General features: G+C 40.6%; 1 protein-coding gene across 3 annotated transcripts in view; it reads right to left on the reverse strand.

Annotated features, from left to right (window-relative positions):
* Positions 1 to 1121: 1121 nt before the first annotated feature.
* Positions 1122 to 19702, reverse strand: part of kcnn1a (potassium intermediate/small conductance calcium-activated channel, subfamily N, member 1a) — a 51796-nt gene continuing 33215 nt past the window's right edge. For 2 of the 3 annotated variants that reach the window (XM_078264452.1, XM_078264454.1), the window contains exons 5-9: positions 9975 to 10116; positions 8562 to 8672; positions 7589 to 7716; positions 3751 to 3820; positions 1122 to 1871 (exon numbers count right to left, since the gene is read on the reverse strand). In XM_078264452.1, coding sequence (XP_078120578.1) covers positions 1566 to 1871; positions 3751 to 3820; positions 7589 to 7716; positions 8562 to 8672; positions 9975 to 10116 — 757 coding nt within the window. In that variant the 3' untranslated portion in view covers positions 1122 to 1565. The remainder of the gene's footprint in view (positions 1872 to 3750; positions 3821 to 7588; positions 7717 to 8561; positions 8673 to 9974; positions 10117 to 19702) is intronic. The other variant, XM_078264453.1, reaches the window with a different exon arrangement.

A 19702-nucleotide genomic window follows, 5' to 3' on the forward strand; every position in this document is an offset into this window, starting at 1 on the left:
TCTCTAGCTTCTGCAATTCTTAAAAACCCTAAGTATCTTCGTAAAAAGAAAGAAAACAACCAAACCAAAGTAAACATAATAAAATCAAAATCATGTAAATTGTGTAAAATCAAGTCATCCGAAGAAGATTGTGTTCCATTGTCATTTTTGCACAGAACCATGCGTAGGGGCAGAGTTTGTTTCTCAGTTTGACCAGTGACGTGTGTGCCTGTGTGGCCATATATACCAGCAGACCTCGGGCCGTGCCATCATCTGAGGACCACAGGAAGCTCTAATTAGTGGTGCTGAGAAAGGCAGACTACGACATGTTTCCTTGTTGTGTGTATGAGTGTGCAGCGTTGAGCTAAAAGTGAACTCATTCTCTGACAAACACACTCACAAATATTCTCTCAGTCGGTCTCACTATCGCTTACTCTGAACTTTTTCACTTCTCACTGTGTTAGTAGAAATAGAAGGAAAAAAAAGTTGCTGTGTAATGGAGGCAATGTTATGCATTACATTAAGACATTTTCTTTACATTTTTGGAGAGGAATGTATCTGAAAAAGGAATGCAATGCTGTATTTAGACTGTTAACATCGTAAAAAAGCTCTGAAATTAGTAATTAAATAACCCTCTACTATTTATACATTCAGGCACTGAAAAATCACATGTCAATATGTAACTAAAAAAGATAGTCGCTCTCATTTTCCCTTGGTAAGAACAAGGAAGCTGAAACCTTGAAGTTGGCAACTGTGTAAATTTTTCCTACCCAGTAGTAATGCCATATGCATTCCCTTTGCTCTTCTTATGTGTGATAGTTTCCCCTCCCCCTTAAGTGCATTTTCAAACACTGACCTGGAGTCAGAGCTTTGGAAGCCTTGTCTAAAGCTTTCAGCTTAACCTACGGGAAAGAATCCATGACACTAGTCTTTTGAAAGGGAAGTCCAATGGTTTGTCCCGCTCTCCTCACCGGACAAACAGATAGACGGACAGATGGGTGGACAAATGTCCTCCATGGCCTCGGAGGGCCATCAGGTGAGCGAGGCCCTCAGCTCCACAGATCAACTAGCCCCCCCCCCTCATGGTTAAGGACTCTCCGGTGTGATAGCCAGCTCTCACCCCAGCGACCCTGAACTCAGTCTTAACTATACAAGGGCTTTTACAAAAAAGCTAACTTGAACAGCCATACAATGGCTAAAACATAAACCATATCTCTACTTTATCTCATTTTTACTTTTTTTTTCCTTTTACTTTTTTTTTGGATGCATTTGTTTTTGTCTTGATTTGAGTCTTTGTTCTTTTGGAGTAGCTCTGATCCAGTCCTGTGCTGAGAGGCTCAGTCACAGAGGAATTGGTTTTTGGATTTGATGTTGGGTGGGGAGCAACAGGAGAGGGGATGGGTGGCAGGGAGGGAGAGAAGAAGGGCAAGGATCAGGTCAGGGGGGGTCAGGATATGGGTTCATTATTAGTCCAGACATGGACTCGCCAGCAGATACGGGGGGGCGGCTTTGGATAGGACAGAACGAGGGACGAGTTGGTTTGGGTAAGGTGGCGCTCGAAGGTGATTGCAGAGGGTGTGTCAACGCTATCCGCTATCGGAGGAGGTGTGTGGTGCTGTGGAAGGAGAGCGCCGCCTACGGGCGGTGGAAGTCCAGGATCGCTCGGAGCGTTCAGAGCGCTCGGAGGCTAGTGAGGCGGGCCGAAAGCGGTGAACAAAGCCGTCCAGGAAGTCCTGCTGCTGCTGGGTTATGGCTTGGGAGATGAGGCAGGGCAGCGCCTGCAGGCTGCCCGTCACCAAGTCCAGCTTGTCCTCCAATGTGCCGATGCGCTTGTCCAACTCCTCACTGCGCTCCTGCAGCTCTGACACCAGGTCATACATCACATTCTGGGTCTAATGAAGGAGAGAAAGGAAATGTGTTTGGGGCGGTGCAAGAACAGGAGGACAGAGAAGAAAGACGAGGAGGGCCGGAGTAAAGAGGGAGACGCAAGATAAAAAAAACAAATAAAATCTGTTTTACAACTTAATATCCACAAGGAGAGATGCAACAAATGACATTTACAGGAGGTGCAGTATGTTCCATTTTGTATAGGCTTTGCCCTCTAAGAGCTGTTGCTATTGGGTTTATCCCTTCAAACCCAATAGCAACAGCTCTTAGAGGGCAAAGCCTATACTCATAGAATCTGGAGTTACAATACATAACGATCGTATATATTGCTGGGGAAAAAGCCCTTCATGTCATAAATGACATGAATAGACATTCAAAATCTGACTTACTGAGTCCGACGAGAAGGAAATAATGACAGGCAGCAGTGTGAAGGGGAGCTGTATAGTTTCAGAAAGTCAGCATTGATTTTTATCTCCCCACAGTTTCACAACCAGCTTCTCCAATCCATTTATAGCCAGAGAAGGTCTTTTATGCTTTATGTATATGCTTGACGCAACTCATTCATATAATGAAAAGCATCTCTATTATTCAGGCACTTATTGTCCGGCGCTGGATGCAGCGGGGCCAGTGTTAATGTATGTGGAATCTGCATGTAATTCTTACAATTTAAACTATGGCAATTGTATAGGTTATAAAATACACAATAATTACATTACATACATTTTAATGGTCACCAGTAGAGCACGCTAAATACTTTTTATCCATTTTTATGGCCTTTGTTAGACAATCAAATCAAATGATCTGTGTCTTATGTATAACCCAGAAATCAAAAGGTAACTTCACCATGGGGCTTGACAAAGAGACACTGAGCCGTTGAACTACTGTAGGTTGTACACAAATGGGTCTGACCGTCGAGCAGAGTAAGGGCAAGTAAACGCACATTAAAAGGAGTTGGCCTTAGAACTTTTTTAAATACACACTGGAGTGCAAATGCCATCCACATCAAATGAGGCTGCAGTCGTGCAACTCCCTTTGAACCCCCCTCTCTGCTCTGCTCTAGTGGCTCAGCAGACGTCTATACAGCAGGACAGAAGCTACCCAGGCATGACGCCATTCACCCTCTCACAGAGACAGACACTGTTTACGCTGTGTGCCAACTCTTACACTGCAATAAGATGTTATGGGAAACAGGAATTCAGTCTTTGCTGAGAGTGATTCGAGTTATTTGACAACTATCAATACACTTGGTAACAGCAGAAGTACACAGCTGACTTCAGGGATAGTCCTGGACTTGTTTCCATTATTGTCACCAGTGATTTTAGAGCCATACCAAGAATGAGACAGTTGGTCTATATTGAATACTAAGACAATGTGTGCCGTTTGGTGCTGGGCAGGTGGTGTACAGTTGGTTAATCAACGCCTTTTTCGCATACAATTGGTCATGCAATCACTTAAGTAAAGATTCTATCCACTTAGGGCTGGGCAATATATCGATATATCAATATCGTGATACGAGACTAGATATCATCTTAGCTGTTGGATATCGTAATATCGTTATATGGTAAGTGTTTAAGTGTTTTCCTGGTTCAAAAGGCTGCATTACAGTAAAGTGATGTCATTTTCTGAACTTACACTAAGTTCTAGCTGTTCTATTGTTTGTCATTAACCTCTTGGTCCTTATATCCACATTATCAATGCTTATTTATCTAAAATCTCATTGTGAAAATATTTTGTTAAACTATTTTGTTAAAACACCAATTGTCAACCCGATATCGTCGCAATATCGACATCGATGTATTTGGTCAATAATATGGTGATATCTGATTTTCTCCATATCGCCCAGCCCTATATCCACTTCAAAGTGACACCAGAAGGGAGACTTACCTTGGCCAGGTCCACCAAGGTGTTGGCCTGATCATTGAGTTTCCTCTGCTCCATCTTTACACTACGCAGTCTTGTGAAGGCACAGGGAGGTGAGGACAGGAAGAGGAGGGGAAGGAGGAGGTGGACAAAGGAGAAAGGGGGAGGAGGCGAAGAAGAGTGGATAAGGGAATAAGGGAATAGAGGGTGGTTTGCAGGAGGGGAGCAGAGAGAGACAGGTTGTTTGGGGTGATGAAGGGGCAGAGAGGGCCAATAGGGAAGAAAAGAAGGAGGAGGAACAACAACACATTTTTTATCAGGCTTGGTCTCTCATTGATGACATTGAAAAGAGATGACTGCCTGCATGCATCGGAAATATATGTTCTTTACATCTCTATATGTATACACATATATATATGTATACACATATATATATATACACACACAAGCATTCCTGGTCTTGGTCAATGCAATACCAACCAAAACATGCAAAATTGCGGAAGCATACTACGCTCATTTTGAAAAAAAAAATAAAAATAAAGGCTGTGTTTATCATGTTTCATCCGTTTTTCTTTGTTGTTATAACAAGATCTTTTTCTCATAATAGTGCAGTGCTTTAAGTAGCACCTTTTACCTTGAAAGTATTTTTCGCTGCAATGAGAAAGTCTTAATGCCGTGAGATGATCTTGTTACAACCTAAAAAGTACTTAGTTCTCAATAAGAGGAACACAAATTCAATATAATGCCAAAAAGGTATAACCACAATGACAAAACATGATGCTTTTTTTCCCCAGCAAGAATGCAATATGCTTCCATATAAGAAAACCCCAAAAATCTCTGTTTCAAATCAAAACATTCCCATCTCTTTCCACCCAAAAGTAAGACATCAAGAAAGGAAATAAATGACATGCCCTTTGTCAGTGCTACACACAGCTCAGTGTAGGACTTCATAGATACACACTGGTCATTCGGTAAGCGTGCAGTGACTGTGAGTGACTTTGTGCACAATGAAACGTGAGTCTTTCAATGTGTGTGTGTTTGTGCGTATGTACATGGGTTGATGTGTGTGTGTGTGTGTGTGTGTGTGTGTGTGTCACAGATAAAAGAAGCTTGCCAGAAAGAAAAAAAAAAAAAAAAAGTCTAATGACACTGCTGAACATACGGCCACATAAGACACTTCAAATAACTTGCGCAATGATACATCGGACATGTTTTGTGACGCCTTCAACATTGTGCCTTTTTTTTTTATCTCTTATCAAATACATTACGGCCCTGTAAGAACCGTGCACGGTGATGCCAATAATGTGTCATTGTTCGCGGTGGCATCACACAGTCATTTGGATGTGTGAGAGGAAGAATTTCCCTGTTCGGCAAATTATGAGACAGGATGACATTCAAGGGCATTTATTCATGTGCAAATCAGTATATCAGAGCAGAGTGAGACTGCTCGCTTACGGCTCTATCTCTGTGGGAAACCGTTTCAGCTTATATGTGTCTGTTTGCTCGGCTTTGTTATCCCTTACGGCTCTCGAAGAATAGGGGCCAAAAGCTAAAAAGCACTACTTATTAGTGTAACGCATTAGGAGTACAATCTTATTCTACAAAACCACAGCTTATGTGTTGTGTCTTGTCTTTGTGTGCTATGTCATCAATCATGTGTGTGTGTGTGTGTGTGTGTGTGTGTGTGTGTGTGTGTGTTTTCATGTCATCACAAAGCCATCAGGAGTGTAGGATGAGTTCTGTTGATGCAGGTTAATATAGCCTCCAGAGCAGCTATATTAATCATGGGCAACATTATACAGTACATTGTAGATGATTATGAACCGCTGACCAGGCCAACAAAGCTTCAAGCTCATTCTGTGCAAGATGCTTTTACTTTCACACGTTCTCTCCAGACAACCCTCCACTATTGACACCAGTTGCAAAATGTTGATGCTTATATCTTTTTGTGGTTTCATTCCATTCAAAGGGGGGATGGGAGGAAGAGGGAAGTAAATGGAACACTGAAGTAAAGAAAAACAAAACAAACAAAAAAACAATTCAGCATCCAGCATTTTTTTTTTTTCCTTTTTTTCGTGGAAACACTCGCTTATTTTCATGCATGTCAAACGCAGACATGGAGAGAGGAGGAGGATGTTGAAGAAACAGTAGGAGGAGGATACATAGAAGACTCAACTTACTTCTGAGCTCTGCAGTGATAGAGCAAAACAAAGACAGAACACAGTACAGAGTTTTAACCCCACAACATTCACGAAACGAGTGAAACTAGTACACTTCTCACTGTAAGCACAGGGTAAAAGGGGGTCGGAGGGAGAGGGACACGGGGAGGGGAATAGGAAGGACCATTACACTAGATTGCAGTGTGCTTGTGTATGTGTCTGTGTGTGTCTGAGTTTACATGTGCGTGAGCATAACAGTCAAAAGGAAATGCTACTCTAGGAGAGGACATTGTAACAAACGCTACCAATTATTCTCAGGTACTGTACGACTACATTTCATCAGTTCATTTCAAAGGCAGGGTTGGTAATGTTGAAAAGCTAGCAAGATTTGAAAGTAGCATCTCCTCGGGGCTCCGTCTAACCCCTCCCCCTGCCCTCGGGGCTCCGCCCACACACAGACGCGCACGAGCACCGCTACCTTGCTTCTTCAGAGCAGAGCGGAGAAAGGAGCGCAATTTTACTTCATGTCTCATTCACCGGTAAGCAAACAGCTAATACCATACTGAATGTTTAAAACTAACGTTAGCAATGTGGTGACAACGCGCATTGAGCTCAGGCTCGTACACGGGAGGGGTAGAGTACGCGCAGCGGGGCAAGGAGGCATTTCATTGGTTCTTTCCAAGCGGACCGCGAGGCAGTGATTGGTGGGCGTTGTTACAGCATTACAGCAGCTACAGATGACGGATCTTTTTGGCTCCTTTTTCAGAGCCCAGAAGTTATTTATTGCTGTCGGGTGTAAAGACCATTTAAAATATAAAAAAAAGTCTATATTGAAACTAGTTACCAACCCTGCCTTTAATAATACAACTATTAATAATACAGCCTAAATATGATGTACCACAAATAACATTAAAGACCATCACATGGATTGAACATCTTAAAGGAGCATGCCGACTTATTGGGACTTTAGCTTATTCACCGTATCCCCCAGAGTTAGACAAGTCCACACATACCCTTCTCATCTCCGTGCGTGTCGTAACTCTGTCTGACGCACCCACCGCTAGCCTAGTTAGCACAGATCCTGGAGGTAACCGGCTCCAACTAGCCTACTGCTCCCAATAAGTGACAAAATAACGCCAACATTTTCCTATTTACATGTTGTGATTTGTATAGTCACAGCGTGTACAAATAACAGGTTACATGACACATAGCCATCTTCTAACCGTATACATACTGGGAACTATATTCTCAGAAGGTGAAGCACTGCTACTCTCTGCTCCTCACCACAGGGCTTCTCAGGTGACTATACAAATCACAACATGTAAATAGGAAAATGTTGGCGTTATTTTGTCATTTATTGGGAGCAGTAGGCTAGTTGGAGCCGATTACCTCCAGGATCTGTGCTAAGCTAGGCTAGCGGTGGGTGCGTCAGACAAAGTTACAACACGCACGGAGATGAGAAGGGTATGTGTGGACTTATCTAACTTTGGGGGATACGGTGAATAAGCTAAAGTCCCAATAAGTCGGCGTGTTCCTTTAAGAACTGTTTTGCAATAACATAAAAACTGGAGGTTTTTTTGGGCATGCTGAGTGACCACCGAGTGATTCCCCTCGGTGGTTGGTGGTGAACAACTTTGTCATATTTCTGTCAAATGTTTTATTGCACATTAGGTAACACAAAGCAAACACAGAGCTGGACTCACTGGTGAATGGCTTGGAGAAACTTGCGCTGGTGTTTCCGCACCTTGGCGTGATCTATCTTCTTGACCAACTTAGTGTGTTTGTAGATGAGCCATGTTTCCCTGAGTACATTGGCAGCTGTGTTCTTTACCTGTGAAGCGAGGTTGAGAAAGACATAAGATGTACAGTGCCTATCCAACGGGCTGCACTCGTTTGATATGTTCAGATTTTAAAAGCCAGGCATCTGTGACTAATGTTACAGTCTGAAAATATTAACTATAGAGAAAGCTGAAATAGTGGCAAATAAGTAATTCAACTTTATAGCACTTTTCAAAAGCAGAGTGACAAGGTGTAACATACAATACGAAGCATGAAATACTGGAATGTCAGGGGATTGGCAAACATCATGGGGATTGGCAAACAACTGGAGTAATGAATTATAAAAAAGTTATTAAAATGCCGGTCTATGCAGGTGGGGTTTAAAAGCTTTGAAAATGTGCCAGACTCTGCTGATGTGATACTGAGGGGGGGGGGGAGTTTACAATTTTGACTGAGATAATAAGATTAGTATCAATGTAGGACATTTGCATATATCGTATAAGGTGGACGCCCTGAAAACCAGTGGCTCTCGAAGTGGGGGGTCATAACCCAAAAGGGATCAAAAGATACAAAATAGAAAGATAATTAGTGGGATAGAGAAGAAACACATTTCTGCTACACATCTTTTTCAATTTGGTCTTTTCTTTTGTCCACATAGTTTTAACTCGGCATAGTTCTAGATAGTTGCATCGTGTGTTTGGACCCCAACATACATGCTTGCAGGTCTAGTTTGGGTCACATTCTATAGGCCTCTACAAAATATTCAAATGACTGACATTTGAATTAACAGCCTGAAAAATGACTCTTCGATCCAACTCCCCTGTTGTAAAAAAACAGCAATATATTATCATATCATATATATAGTTACTGGAAATGCAGTGGCATGCTGTGACTCACTCGTTTGCAGAGTTGTGTGTCCATCATGAAATTGTGGACATGTTTCTCAGCCTTGGTCAGCTCCAGCTTCCTGGCTACCACTGCAACCACCAGTGCAGTGCAACCAGCTCCCTGTTGCACAAAGACATGGTCAAAAAAACTGCAACATTTTGCCTGTGAGCTTTCAAAATGCAAGTTTACTGCTAGGGCTGCACGATATAAGGAAAACAGCTAATAGCAAGTTTTTTTAATTATCATTTTTTGCATCATTATTCGAGGCTCCATTTGTGAGGATTTTTTTCTTTAGTCTGTAGAATACTATGTGTAGGCCAGGACAACACCACAATACTTACAGGGATAATTTGCCAATTTTAAACCAGCTCTGTGTCATCTTTGTGTGGGCAGTGTGTTTAGATGAACTGTGTTTGGCTTCTCTCCATGGCGCCTGTACGGGTTTCCCCACGAAGCAGCGCTGTGATCCGCCGAATGTTCATCTTAACACACACTGTCTACACTGCCATGACACAGAGCTGGATTTTAATCAGCCCGATTTTTCATTAATTCAGAATGGTATTTTGACACATATTTTGCCTTTAACAAATTCTGCACCCTCCTGTGATTTGGATATTGCACTAGTCCATACTGTGATTTTGATTAAATTGCAATTAATTGTGCAGCCCTACTTACTACATTAATAATAATAATAATAATAATAATAATAATAATAATAATAATACACAAGAAGTAGTAAAGAAACAAGACAAAGCAGCTGTCCTGGAATGTTATTTAACTACAGTAGGAACAGTACATTGTGTGTGGCATTTCACGTAAATCTTGAATCACCAGCTTTTTATTTCAATACTGAATGATAACTCCACATCAGTAAAGGAGAGAGAAAATAACTATAACAAGCTGTGTTCAAGTTTTTCAGACGGAAATTGTTTGAAATTCAGTTCATCAGAAAAGTGAAGCATGACTCAAACAGCTGCCAACTGAAGGAGGGAGTTCAAACGCGAATATTTACAAATTCACATTTGCATTTTAGACACCTTATTTGGTTTCAGGAGACTTTTTGATTATCGATCACAAATTGCATTAACAAATATTTGTTAATGGCAAAATATGTGTCAAACCATTCTGAATGAAGTATTGACGTCACGGTCTACAAAATCGTATCCAACAGAGTAAAGAAAAAATGTTTGTCTGGCATAGACCCTCGCAAAAAACCCTATACTACTATAATCATTTTTAATTTCTTTTAATTTTAATTTAATTTTCAATTAAAATAAGACTAATGATACAAAAATGATCATTCCCTCCAATATCGTGAATCATATCGCAATGGCAATATCAGTCAAAAATAATCACAATTAGATATTTTCTTCATATTGTGCAGCCCTAGTATTTATCTGAGTGAAGAAGAAAGGAACCCACCATAATCCCTGTAAGCAGACACACGCCTTTCCCACAGTACGTGTGTGGTACCATGTCCCCGTAGCCAATGGAGAGGAAGGTAATCGAAATGAGCCACATGGCTCCCAGGAAGTTACTGGTCACTTCCTGTTTGTCATGATACCTGAAGTGATGAAGATAAGCAGAAGCGGGATACACAGTGAGTGAAGCAGCACTTCTTTTACTTGAATGTGAGCATGCTGGAGAATGAGGTGGTGCTGTGTGGGGGGGCCTGAGTGGAGGTGGTGAAGATCGGGGAGGAGGAGGAAAGAATCATGGTGCAAGGTGTTACACCTGTTTTGTAAAGCAAGTTTGGCACAGAGTCCAAAAAATGCAACAACAAAAAAAAAGTCCGATCTGAGTCAAAAACATTAAGGTATATTCAAAAGTTTTTTTAAGAGATACTTTCATTTCTATTCTTCTTAGAGTTATTGCTACCTGTTTAATGGAGAAATACGTTTAAAAAGGGTAGAAACTTAAAGTGACATGTAGGCAGAAAAAAGCAAATGGTGTTCATGTTTGAAAGAAGATGGAATGATTTCAAACTGAGAGAGCAACATCAGCAACATGTGTTTCATGTTCAGTGTCTGTCGATATAAAAATGAGGCCAAATCACTTACTCTTGTCGTACATTAGCATAGAAATTACAATTTTAGACAACATGTTTCAAACGACAAAGAGACGGGCCATGTCGCTGTAAGTGACTGGATAAAGAGTCCCGCAGGTCAAACTTGATTTGACTACGACAACCCAACAAATGTCATGTCAGAGCATCCAAAAATGCACATACTGCTGCATCAAATCAAACTAATAATTGGCATATTGGTCACAGTTTGCTGCAAATCTTCCTCCATAGAGTTGACGCTGCCCCAAAAAAAGGTTTGGCAATGCAAATCATCACTTCAAACATGTGGTTTGCTGAAAATAGCTGACAGCTATGCTTGAATTGTCAGTCCAAAGGCCCACAGTGCATATGCAAAGATATTTCTATAAACAAAAAAAAACAGACACTGTACAAAGCTGGATTGATGATGACATTCCCATACCTTTTGCAGCGAGACAAAAGTCCATCACAGAGGCAAATCTGCCTTATCCACCCACTCTCATTCAACTCGTCTAATTATTCCCGATGGGCTGTCTAGGAGGAGATCAGATGAGATTTAATTTTGGACTTCAAATCAAATATTCATTTAACACTTTGAGGCAACATCTTGCCAACATCCTTCTGACAAGATGACAAAGATGAAGTCTGATTTCTTGGGATTTTGTTGATGCTTTTTCTAAATTCTGACTGGGCCAATCATGAATCACTAACGACTTCAAACTATCCAGCGGTGACCCAGCATGTGGACTCAAAATGGCCGGACACCACCACCTTTAATTAGTGCACAAGTACAGATTGGGCCTTCTGACGTTTTCCTTTCCAAACGAAGGCAAATGCCCACTCTCTCTTCTCCTCCAAGACAGTTCATTGTTGTCAATGATCATAAATGAACTAATCATGCCTTCTGCAAGTCCTACAAAACTCCCACTCTTACACGTGTCTATTCATGCTCGAAGTCAGGGTTGAAACAATTACTATAAGCACTTCTTTTTTTTTATCCCCACAGAATGACAAAAAAAGTGTGTAGTCTTTGGGATTCAAGCTTCTTAAGTGACATGCAGAGAAGCAGTCGGTGCAATACCATGCAGGAATAAGAAAAGATGGCTGCATCCTGCATGCTTCAAAGCCAGTATATTGAGAGCAGGGGAGCAGTGGGAAAGCCTGGGGTCCATTTAGAGATGAAAAGCACCTCTGACAAGATACTGCAGTGTCACCAGGTGGAAGGGGATTGTACGTCTTTGTGGACGGGCTTTCATTTGCAAACAGTGGGGCAGGATTGAATGAGTAACGAAGGAAGAAGCTCATTGAATTTGACACCCCTGTCTCTTTTACCTGCATCCCAACACTTCACCTGCTGCCCTTTGAGAGCTGCGAGGGGGCTAAACTTGATCAGCTGGCTAAATATTGTGATTACAAGTGACTGGTATGTTAATTTCATTCATCTCGTCATCAAGGCGAGCAGAGAGTGAGGCACGTCTTCAAGGCAGGCAGAAATGTGCTGCATCTTTTAGCACAGGGAACAATGCATTACAGCATATTACAGCGGCCTTCTCTCTATTGGAAATATACCTCCATAAATATGCCTTGACAAAATTGCAGAAGGCATTTTTGAAGCAATAAATGCTTCCCGTTTTATTATCCGTTTTTCTTATATTGCAATAATGGTCTACTCTGAAATAAAGAGCAGAAACAGCAATATGGGAATAGAGACAGAGGCTAAATGGGGAGCTGATCAATAGCATTTAAAGGCTCTCAATATACTGTGTCAAGTTTTGGAATAGCATGGAGAAGAGCTGGCACCACTTTCAACCTATTCCAGGACAAGAGGTATATAGTGTCTCGAGCAGACAGTTTTATCCCCCGCTGTTAAATTCTCCCTGACAGACACTCTGCAGCGAAAGCATTATCCTGAAATAACTTACTCAAATCTTTCTAAGAGATGATGATGTTTATCCACTACTGTACATAAAATAATGCCGTAATATCCATCCAAACGAGCTCTGTAACTTTGCGTCAGAGGAGGGAGCGATTCACACAACGTGGCATCGATCTCTTCAAATTATCACCAATGTATCAACTAGTCTCGTCAGCGCTAAAACCAACACTCAGATGTTTTTTTTGTTTGTGTACCAATAAATGATTCCCAGTCATTTCATATCTTAGCTGTCATTGTGTGTAGATGAGCTCACGATACATAATACGGCGGCCAAAGTTGATCAAACAGAATTCTAATGATGGATTTAATGTGAAAAACACACACACACACACACACACACACACACACACTTGACTAAAAACACTACAAAATACATTTCCGATTTAAGAGCAAAAGGAAAGCCATTGATGTACATGTAATGCTTAAAAGGTTACTATGAATAAAAACATAATTAGCTTCAATCTCAATGCTTTTCAGTGAAAAGCATAACATTGTCAGCAATCATCTTAAGTTATATACTGTATTATCTTGTTTCGGAGTCAATATAAGAAGAAATTTGTTTGAGATATTACACATATAAACATCAATCCTGTTTTGTGTGACTATAATACACTTCCGGTAAGAAGCTTTTAATATAGACTAACACAAGCCGAACCTGAATCTACATCTAGATTTCTAAACTACCTTTAGGAGAACCACAACCTCACCTCGGGTTTTTTTTAAATGTAGAAGATAACGCATTACCTAATAGTTTCAGTTTTTATCTTATCCTAATATTGTCTTTCCTGCTCACTGATCATCAAAGGAGAACTATTATGCTTTACCACATTTTCTGTAATATCTATAATGTTACAATGTCGGGTGTTCATATTAAAACGTGGCCAAAGCTTTAAATAATTAAGGTTAACGTCTTTAAAAGAAATCCCTGTGAGCCAAAACCTCGGAATTCCCACCGTTCTGAATGCTCCCTCTGGTCAAAGAGAATTCCACAGCCTTGTTTTGAGCCTCTGTCTCCAATGTGCAGTGAATAAAACTCATCTGAACCAGCCACACAATTGGACCTGAAAGAATTCTTTTTCCCCTCTGCCGGTCAGTTGCCACAGCAAAGCGAATGACCTCCTCCACATTAAAAAGCTGCTGCTTAACATTCTGCAGCAATCGCCTGCGTACAATATCATCCCCTCTTCTTCCTGCAGTCTGGTTTCACATCAACAAAAACAAATTAAACAATTTTTCAATGAGTGCAATATGTTGTTGATATAAATGAATGTGAGCAGTGGCTGAGATTACTTGGGGACAAATATGTTGGGATGCTCCTCGGGGAGTGTGTTAGTTGCAGTAAACATGAGCAGATTAAACTCAAAGTGATGATGACCTAATTAAAAAACTGCAAATGTAACAGTGTTTTTCACAGCGCAGCCAATATGCAAAGCAAGCAAGCAAGCAAGCAAGCAGCACACTGCAGGTGGACTGTAGCAATTTTATGATATGTGAATTTTTATAATGTTTCCAAGTTCAAAAAAAAAATAAAAAATCAGTCCAACTTAGTAAAGTTGAGCTAAGTCAATAGAAGTTTTATCAAAATATCTTTTATGTTTTAAATAATGCTTTAGAAAAAATGTTTGGTATTATACCAGAATTATAATATCTGTCTGTTGGTCAGTAGGTCCTAGCCTGGTCCTACCAGACTCTGGTACATTTCATTTGTACAGAGAGTCTGGCCACTCTCCATTGACAAGTGTTAACTTCCTTGAAGGCGGGTGCTCTGTTGAAGTTTAAAACTATTGGATCTGCCCAGAGCCGCTCTGGATCTGCCATAACCAATCGCTAACGTTTGGTCGTGACGTATGTCATGCGCAACAAGAGGGGATACCGACAACTATCGGCTCATATTTAGCATTAGCATCGCTAGCGTTAGCCTTAGCCAACTCCTTCACCACTAACGGAGCGAGCTGGAAAATCTAACTTTTCCTGAACCCCGTGGGGGAGGAGGGCCTCGACATCATGGCCACCAACAAAACTCAGCAAAGATTGTTCTTGCTCGAGCTTTAACTTCTGGATATTCGGCAGTGTTGCCACAACGGACCGAATGGCTGAAGGGAAATGAAAATTGAGCGGAAGTACGTAGGAGGGCGGAGCCAGGCTAAGTAGGTCCAACACTTTGGTCCAGACTTAAATATCTCAAGAAATATAAGAAATATCTCGATTGCCATGACATTTTTGTACAGACATTCATAGCCCCCAGAGAATTGATCCTGATGACTGGTGATCTTCTAACTTTTCCTCAAGCGCCACTATGACGTTCACATTTGTGGTTTTAAGTGAAATGTCTCAGCAACTGTTAGAGGAATTGTTATAAAATTTGGAACACAGATTCATATCCGCCTTGTTATATCTTCGGCGATGCCTTAACTTTTCATTTAGCGCCATCATCAGGTCAACATGTCCATTGCTTTTCTATTGCTTTTATTATTTTGGTTTATAAATATCCACATAACTAATGACATTCCTATCAGCTCCAGCCGTACTTTTTGTTTGTCGCTAATTAGCCAAATGTTACCAAATGCTAACATGCTGAACTAAGATGGTGAACTTGGTAAACATTATATCTGCTAAACATCAGCATGTAAACATTGGGGTATGAAAGGATTTTGTTGCACCAATAGCAATACCATTGCACTTTAACAATAGATTACTGTATACATTGTTGCTGTCGGGCAGAAACCTTGTATCCCCATATTTTGATTTGTTTTCATAAATCATTGCTATTGGTCACCCTTTACGTCTGTCTGTGGGTTTTACAAATATTTAACAGTGACGAGACTCACGTTAGCCTTTTTTCCATTTCCTGAAAAGCAACAGTTTTGGACATACAAGGTTTTCACCCGACAGCGTCGACATCATGTATCGCTGTCAACCAACTAAGTTGTGAATCCAAAAGTAAAGACCTACTGTACTTGGATTAGCTGACTTGCAGATTTTGCAGCAAGGCAGGCTAGAGGCCTCCGTTGCCAGAAATGATCAAATGTGTGTGTTCGTGAATCTCATCCATTTTAAAGATGCTGGATGAGAACTTTCAAAGAGTCCGCTACACTGATATTAGTGAGATTTCCTGCAAGTCATCCTATTAAAAACAATGAAGTAAAAGATGTCGGCTAACGTAAGCCCTTAAAACTATTTTGTGGCATGGCCCTTGCAAACGTTCATATAAGCTGAGCACTTTGCTTCACAAAGTCAGGCCTTTTCTGTCCTTAAAGGGTAACTACCGTTTTTTTCAACCTGGACCCTATTTTCCTATGTTTTTGTGTCTAAGTGAATGATGGCAACAACAATCTTTGACATTGGTCCAGTATTAGGCAAAATCGCCAGCGAAACAAGCTACAATGTAAGTTAATAGGTCAATTGTGCGGATTGTCTTTACGTTCACAAAAGTGCTCGTTTTGCCACTGACAGGATCAGATTTATACTCTGACAACATTATGGAAAGGATTTCTAAGGAGGTCGACCTTTCTTTTAAAGAGTAAGATCCTTTTTAAACATAAAAACATCCATTTTAGCCTCGTAAAATACACTTCATTCAAAATCGACAGAAACTAAATAAAACAATGAAAAGCCGTTTTGGGTCGTCTTTCCACTTTTCCAACCATCACAACTCTAGTTTTGGTTAAAATAAACACATAGTTTACCGATTTACAGGTGAAAATATGTTGGCTCTATACACGCTAAAAGCTTTTTTTTTTTTTTTAAATGGAGTCTGGTGGGTTTGGTGCTAGTGACCTCAGAGCTGTTTCTGGTTAAACAGGCCTTTTTAAAACCTCTTTAAGACCTTTCTATCTCTGTAGGGATCCTTTCCATAATGTTGTCAGACACTTAGAATAATAATCTAAGCCCGTCAGTGGCAAAATAAAGCACTTTTAGCAGACTAAATTAATGATGCACATTTGCCCAATACAGTTACATTGCTGTAACCGGTCTGTGGCTGCCAGTTACAGTGTTCACGCTTAATACAATATATATATATATATATATATATATATATATATATATATATATATATATATATATATATATATATATATATATATAATGCTTAATACAAAGATTGTTCTTCCTATCAGTCACTTGCACACAAAAACATAAGAAAATAGGGTCCAGCTTGAAAAAAAATGGTTGTTACCCTTTAACCTATAAGGCCAGCAGACAGGAAGCTCGGTTCACGATGCCCTTAATCTTAATGTTTCAGTGCTGGAGTGTGGTTGTGTGTCTGGGGTTATCAGATAGCGAGTGTCCCAGTACAGATGTTTCATTGAATTAGGCAGGAGTCACCTGTAAAAAAAACTCAACCAGTCCCCATGTAATCTTTATAACAGGTATTTTGCCTTTAGATATTATATGCTCAAGGGCATTCATCACTCAGTAGTGTTTAAGCTTACTTTGCTGCAAACTCTGGGTATCCAACCTTCAGGGGACACAATGAGCTTTGAAACACCAACACCACTCCACTCCCACTGCCAACTAAGTATCTAAGCATTTTCTTTCATGTTCCCAGTCTTCCCCAATGCACTCAGCAAAACACCTTATCTGCTGTACTTCTGCCCACAACATCAGCTTTGGCTTCAAGGTAGCGCTTGCTCATTAGAACCCATTAGACTGCCAAAAACTGTCTTCCTAAACTCTGCCCACATTCAGGTGCCCCACAAAATGCCTGCCCAAAAAGCTTTCATGGTTTTTAAGTGTTGTGGATGGAGTATATAAAAGGTTTTATAGAATGAATTTAGTTGTATTGCTCAAATTGGTTGAGGAGAAAAATACAGGAAACCACAGCGTCTTAAAAGGTGCAGTAGGTAAGACTTATAAAACTAACTTTGTCATATTTCCTGAAACTGACCCTATGTTCCAGTAGAACTACATGAAGCAGGTAATAATAAAACTGCGTGTGAATCACTGCTCATGCACACGCATTCATTCTCCCTTGTGGGGGGAGGGGCTTTGGAGACCGTTTTGGGCTTTAGCAGAAAGGGGAGGGAGGGACTGAGACGAAGCCGATGTTCAAATTTTGAGTTGCAAGTCCTGGATCTTTGTAATCCTACCTACAGCACCTTTAATATCAGAATAACAATTAACAAGACTAGGTCAAAACCTAGTAAATGGCTGCAACCTGGTTGGTCAATATGCTCAATCGTAGCCAAATTGTTACAGGGATAGTCAGCGGTGGCATCTATAATGTGAATATAGATATTAAATGTTCATCTGTAGTAGTGCTGACCGATAAATCTTTTTTTCATTGTCATCTATGAACATGTGTGACGAATACATTGCAAAAGACTGCCTTATATGCGACGACTAAGGAAATTCATTTTATTTACCTAAACCTGGTTTTAAACCCGGGGTTAAAACTGTGGTATTTCTCATCACGCTGCAGCCTCTCCTCTGCTCTGTGTCGGGGCTGAGCTCCTCCACTTACAAACACAAAGCCAATACTTTATCACTTATTATTTATAAGACACATATTTAACGAGAATAAACATGTAGAAAGTGATATATTAATCACCACTGTCGCAGTCTCTCATCCCCTGCCATTATGTTTTACACTAGCACATCGAGCTAGCTCTGCTAATAGTGACTTGTGAAAACAAAAGCTGTCTGTCTAAAGTCTAGCTGTTTATCTTAGTTTGCCACGTATCTTAACATGTCTAAATTGTTGTAAGCTTAGCTGCCGGCTGAGATGAACCGGCCCCTCTTTCAGCGGTAAATCCACATGGCTAAATATCCACGTGGATGGCGTCCTGGGAGCTTATGGTGAAGGTGTGAATACCTGATTTCCCTCTGCTGAGGGAGGAGGACAGAGGACAGGATCAGTGTCTGGTGCTGACTGATGTGTGTGACAAATACAGCTCTTGAATCTTCATTCTTTCTAATCTTCACTCACTATGAGTTTATATAGTGACTTTGCCGTTATAAACACTACATTATTGCTGCTCTACAAACATTTAGTTTTCACCGGAAAGTGAAAGTGAAACGTAAGCCCCACAGGCATCGTTTCCTTGCGCTACTTTCAGATGGTTTTATTTTCAACATGATTTCTCCTTTGTTCATAATGTGTAGGCCTACAACTTTTTGTTATTTGAGTAGTTCATCTTTCACCGGGCCGCTGAAACGCTGCCTGGAGTTTCATTTCCCCTTATTTTCACTTGATGAAATATCAAAACCTGCCCATCCACTACATTTAGAAATAGCCTTGTGTCACTGCTGTTTGTGATTGATTGATTTTCTTCTAAATTACATAGGCCTACTTGTTCCACGCATTCATTTGTGTCTGAAGAGAAAGCAAAAGACACACACACACACACACACACACACACACACACTAATCAGCTGCTTGATAGGCGATAGCGGAGGTAAACGTCTGTGCCAATATAGTTTGAAAGGGCAATGCCAATAGGGAAACACCAACGATGACGTTGTCACACTCATTCCGACCAATGGTGGAATTTCATCACTCAGTGACAGAGGGACGGAGTTTTGAGGTTGTAGGGCTGGCCCAACGGTCCAGCCAAAAAGGAACCAACCAACTAGTGGTCTTGGAATATTTAGTTGCATCGTGAGTTTGACTACCATTATCTGAAACAGATAAAATAGGCGATTAACTCCCTTATTAAAGCGTTATTGTAACTCTATATTATCAGATAATATATTTTACTTAAGGGGGTAAGGGGAGGATTCTTCTGCAAGCTTGAGGGGATGTGGTACTCACAAGTAAGCAAAAACTCTACTCCTACAGTTTAACAGCTTAAATAATAAGAGTCCCATCTGAAGGAACCTTCTACTTTGAGCTACTACCACCGGTCTCTGAACAAAGAACATCGCTGGTTCGGCTCATGATCTTTTAGTGCAGATCGTATCGCGGGTGATTAAAACTTCTACTTTCTCTCTTATGCAAACATGCTTTGCAGGCTCTGTATATGGCTTTGCCATATGCTGCAATAAACACTATGCCTGCAGAGCATGCATAGTTTAAAAAGAAATTATCAGATCAAGTCATCAAACCATAAAGAATCCACCGGTCCTTGAGGTTGTAACAATTTGCATTAAATCCACTCGACCTTGTGGAAGAGATGTTCATTTTTAAGATAATCTTGTGAATGATTCAGATTAAGGCAAATGTGTAGG

This window comes from Sander vitreus, chromosome 12 (genome assembly GCF_031162955.1).
Source record: "Sander vitreus isolate 19-12246 chromosome 12, sanVit1, whole genome shotgun sequence".
Taxonomy (NCBI): Eukaryota; Metazoa; Chordata; class Actinopteri; order Perciformes; family Percidae; genus Sander; species Sander vitreus.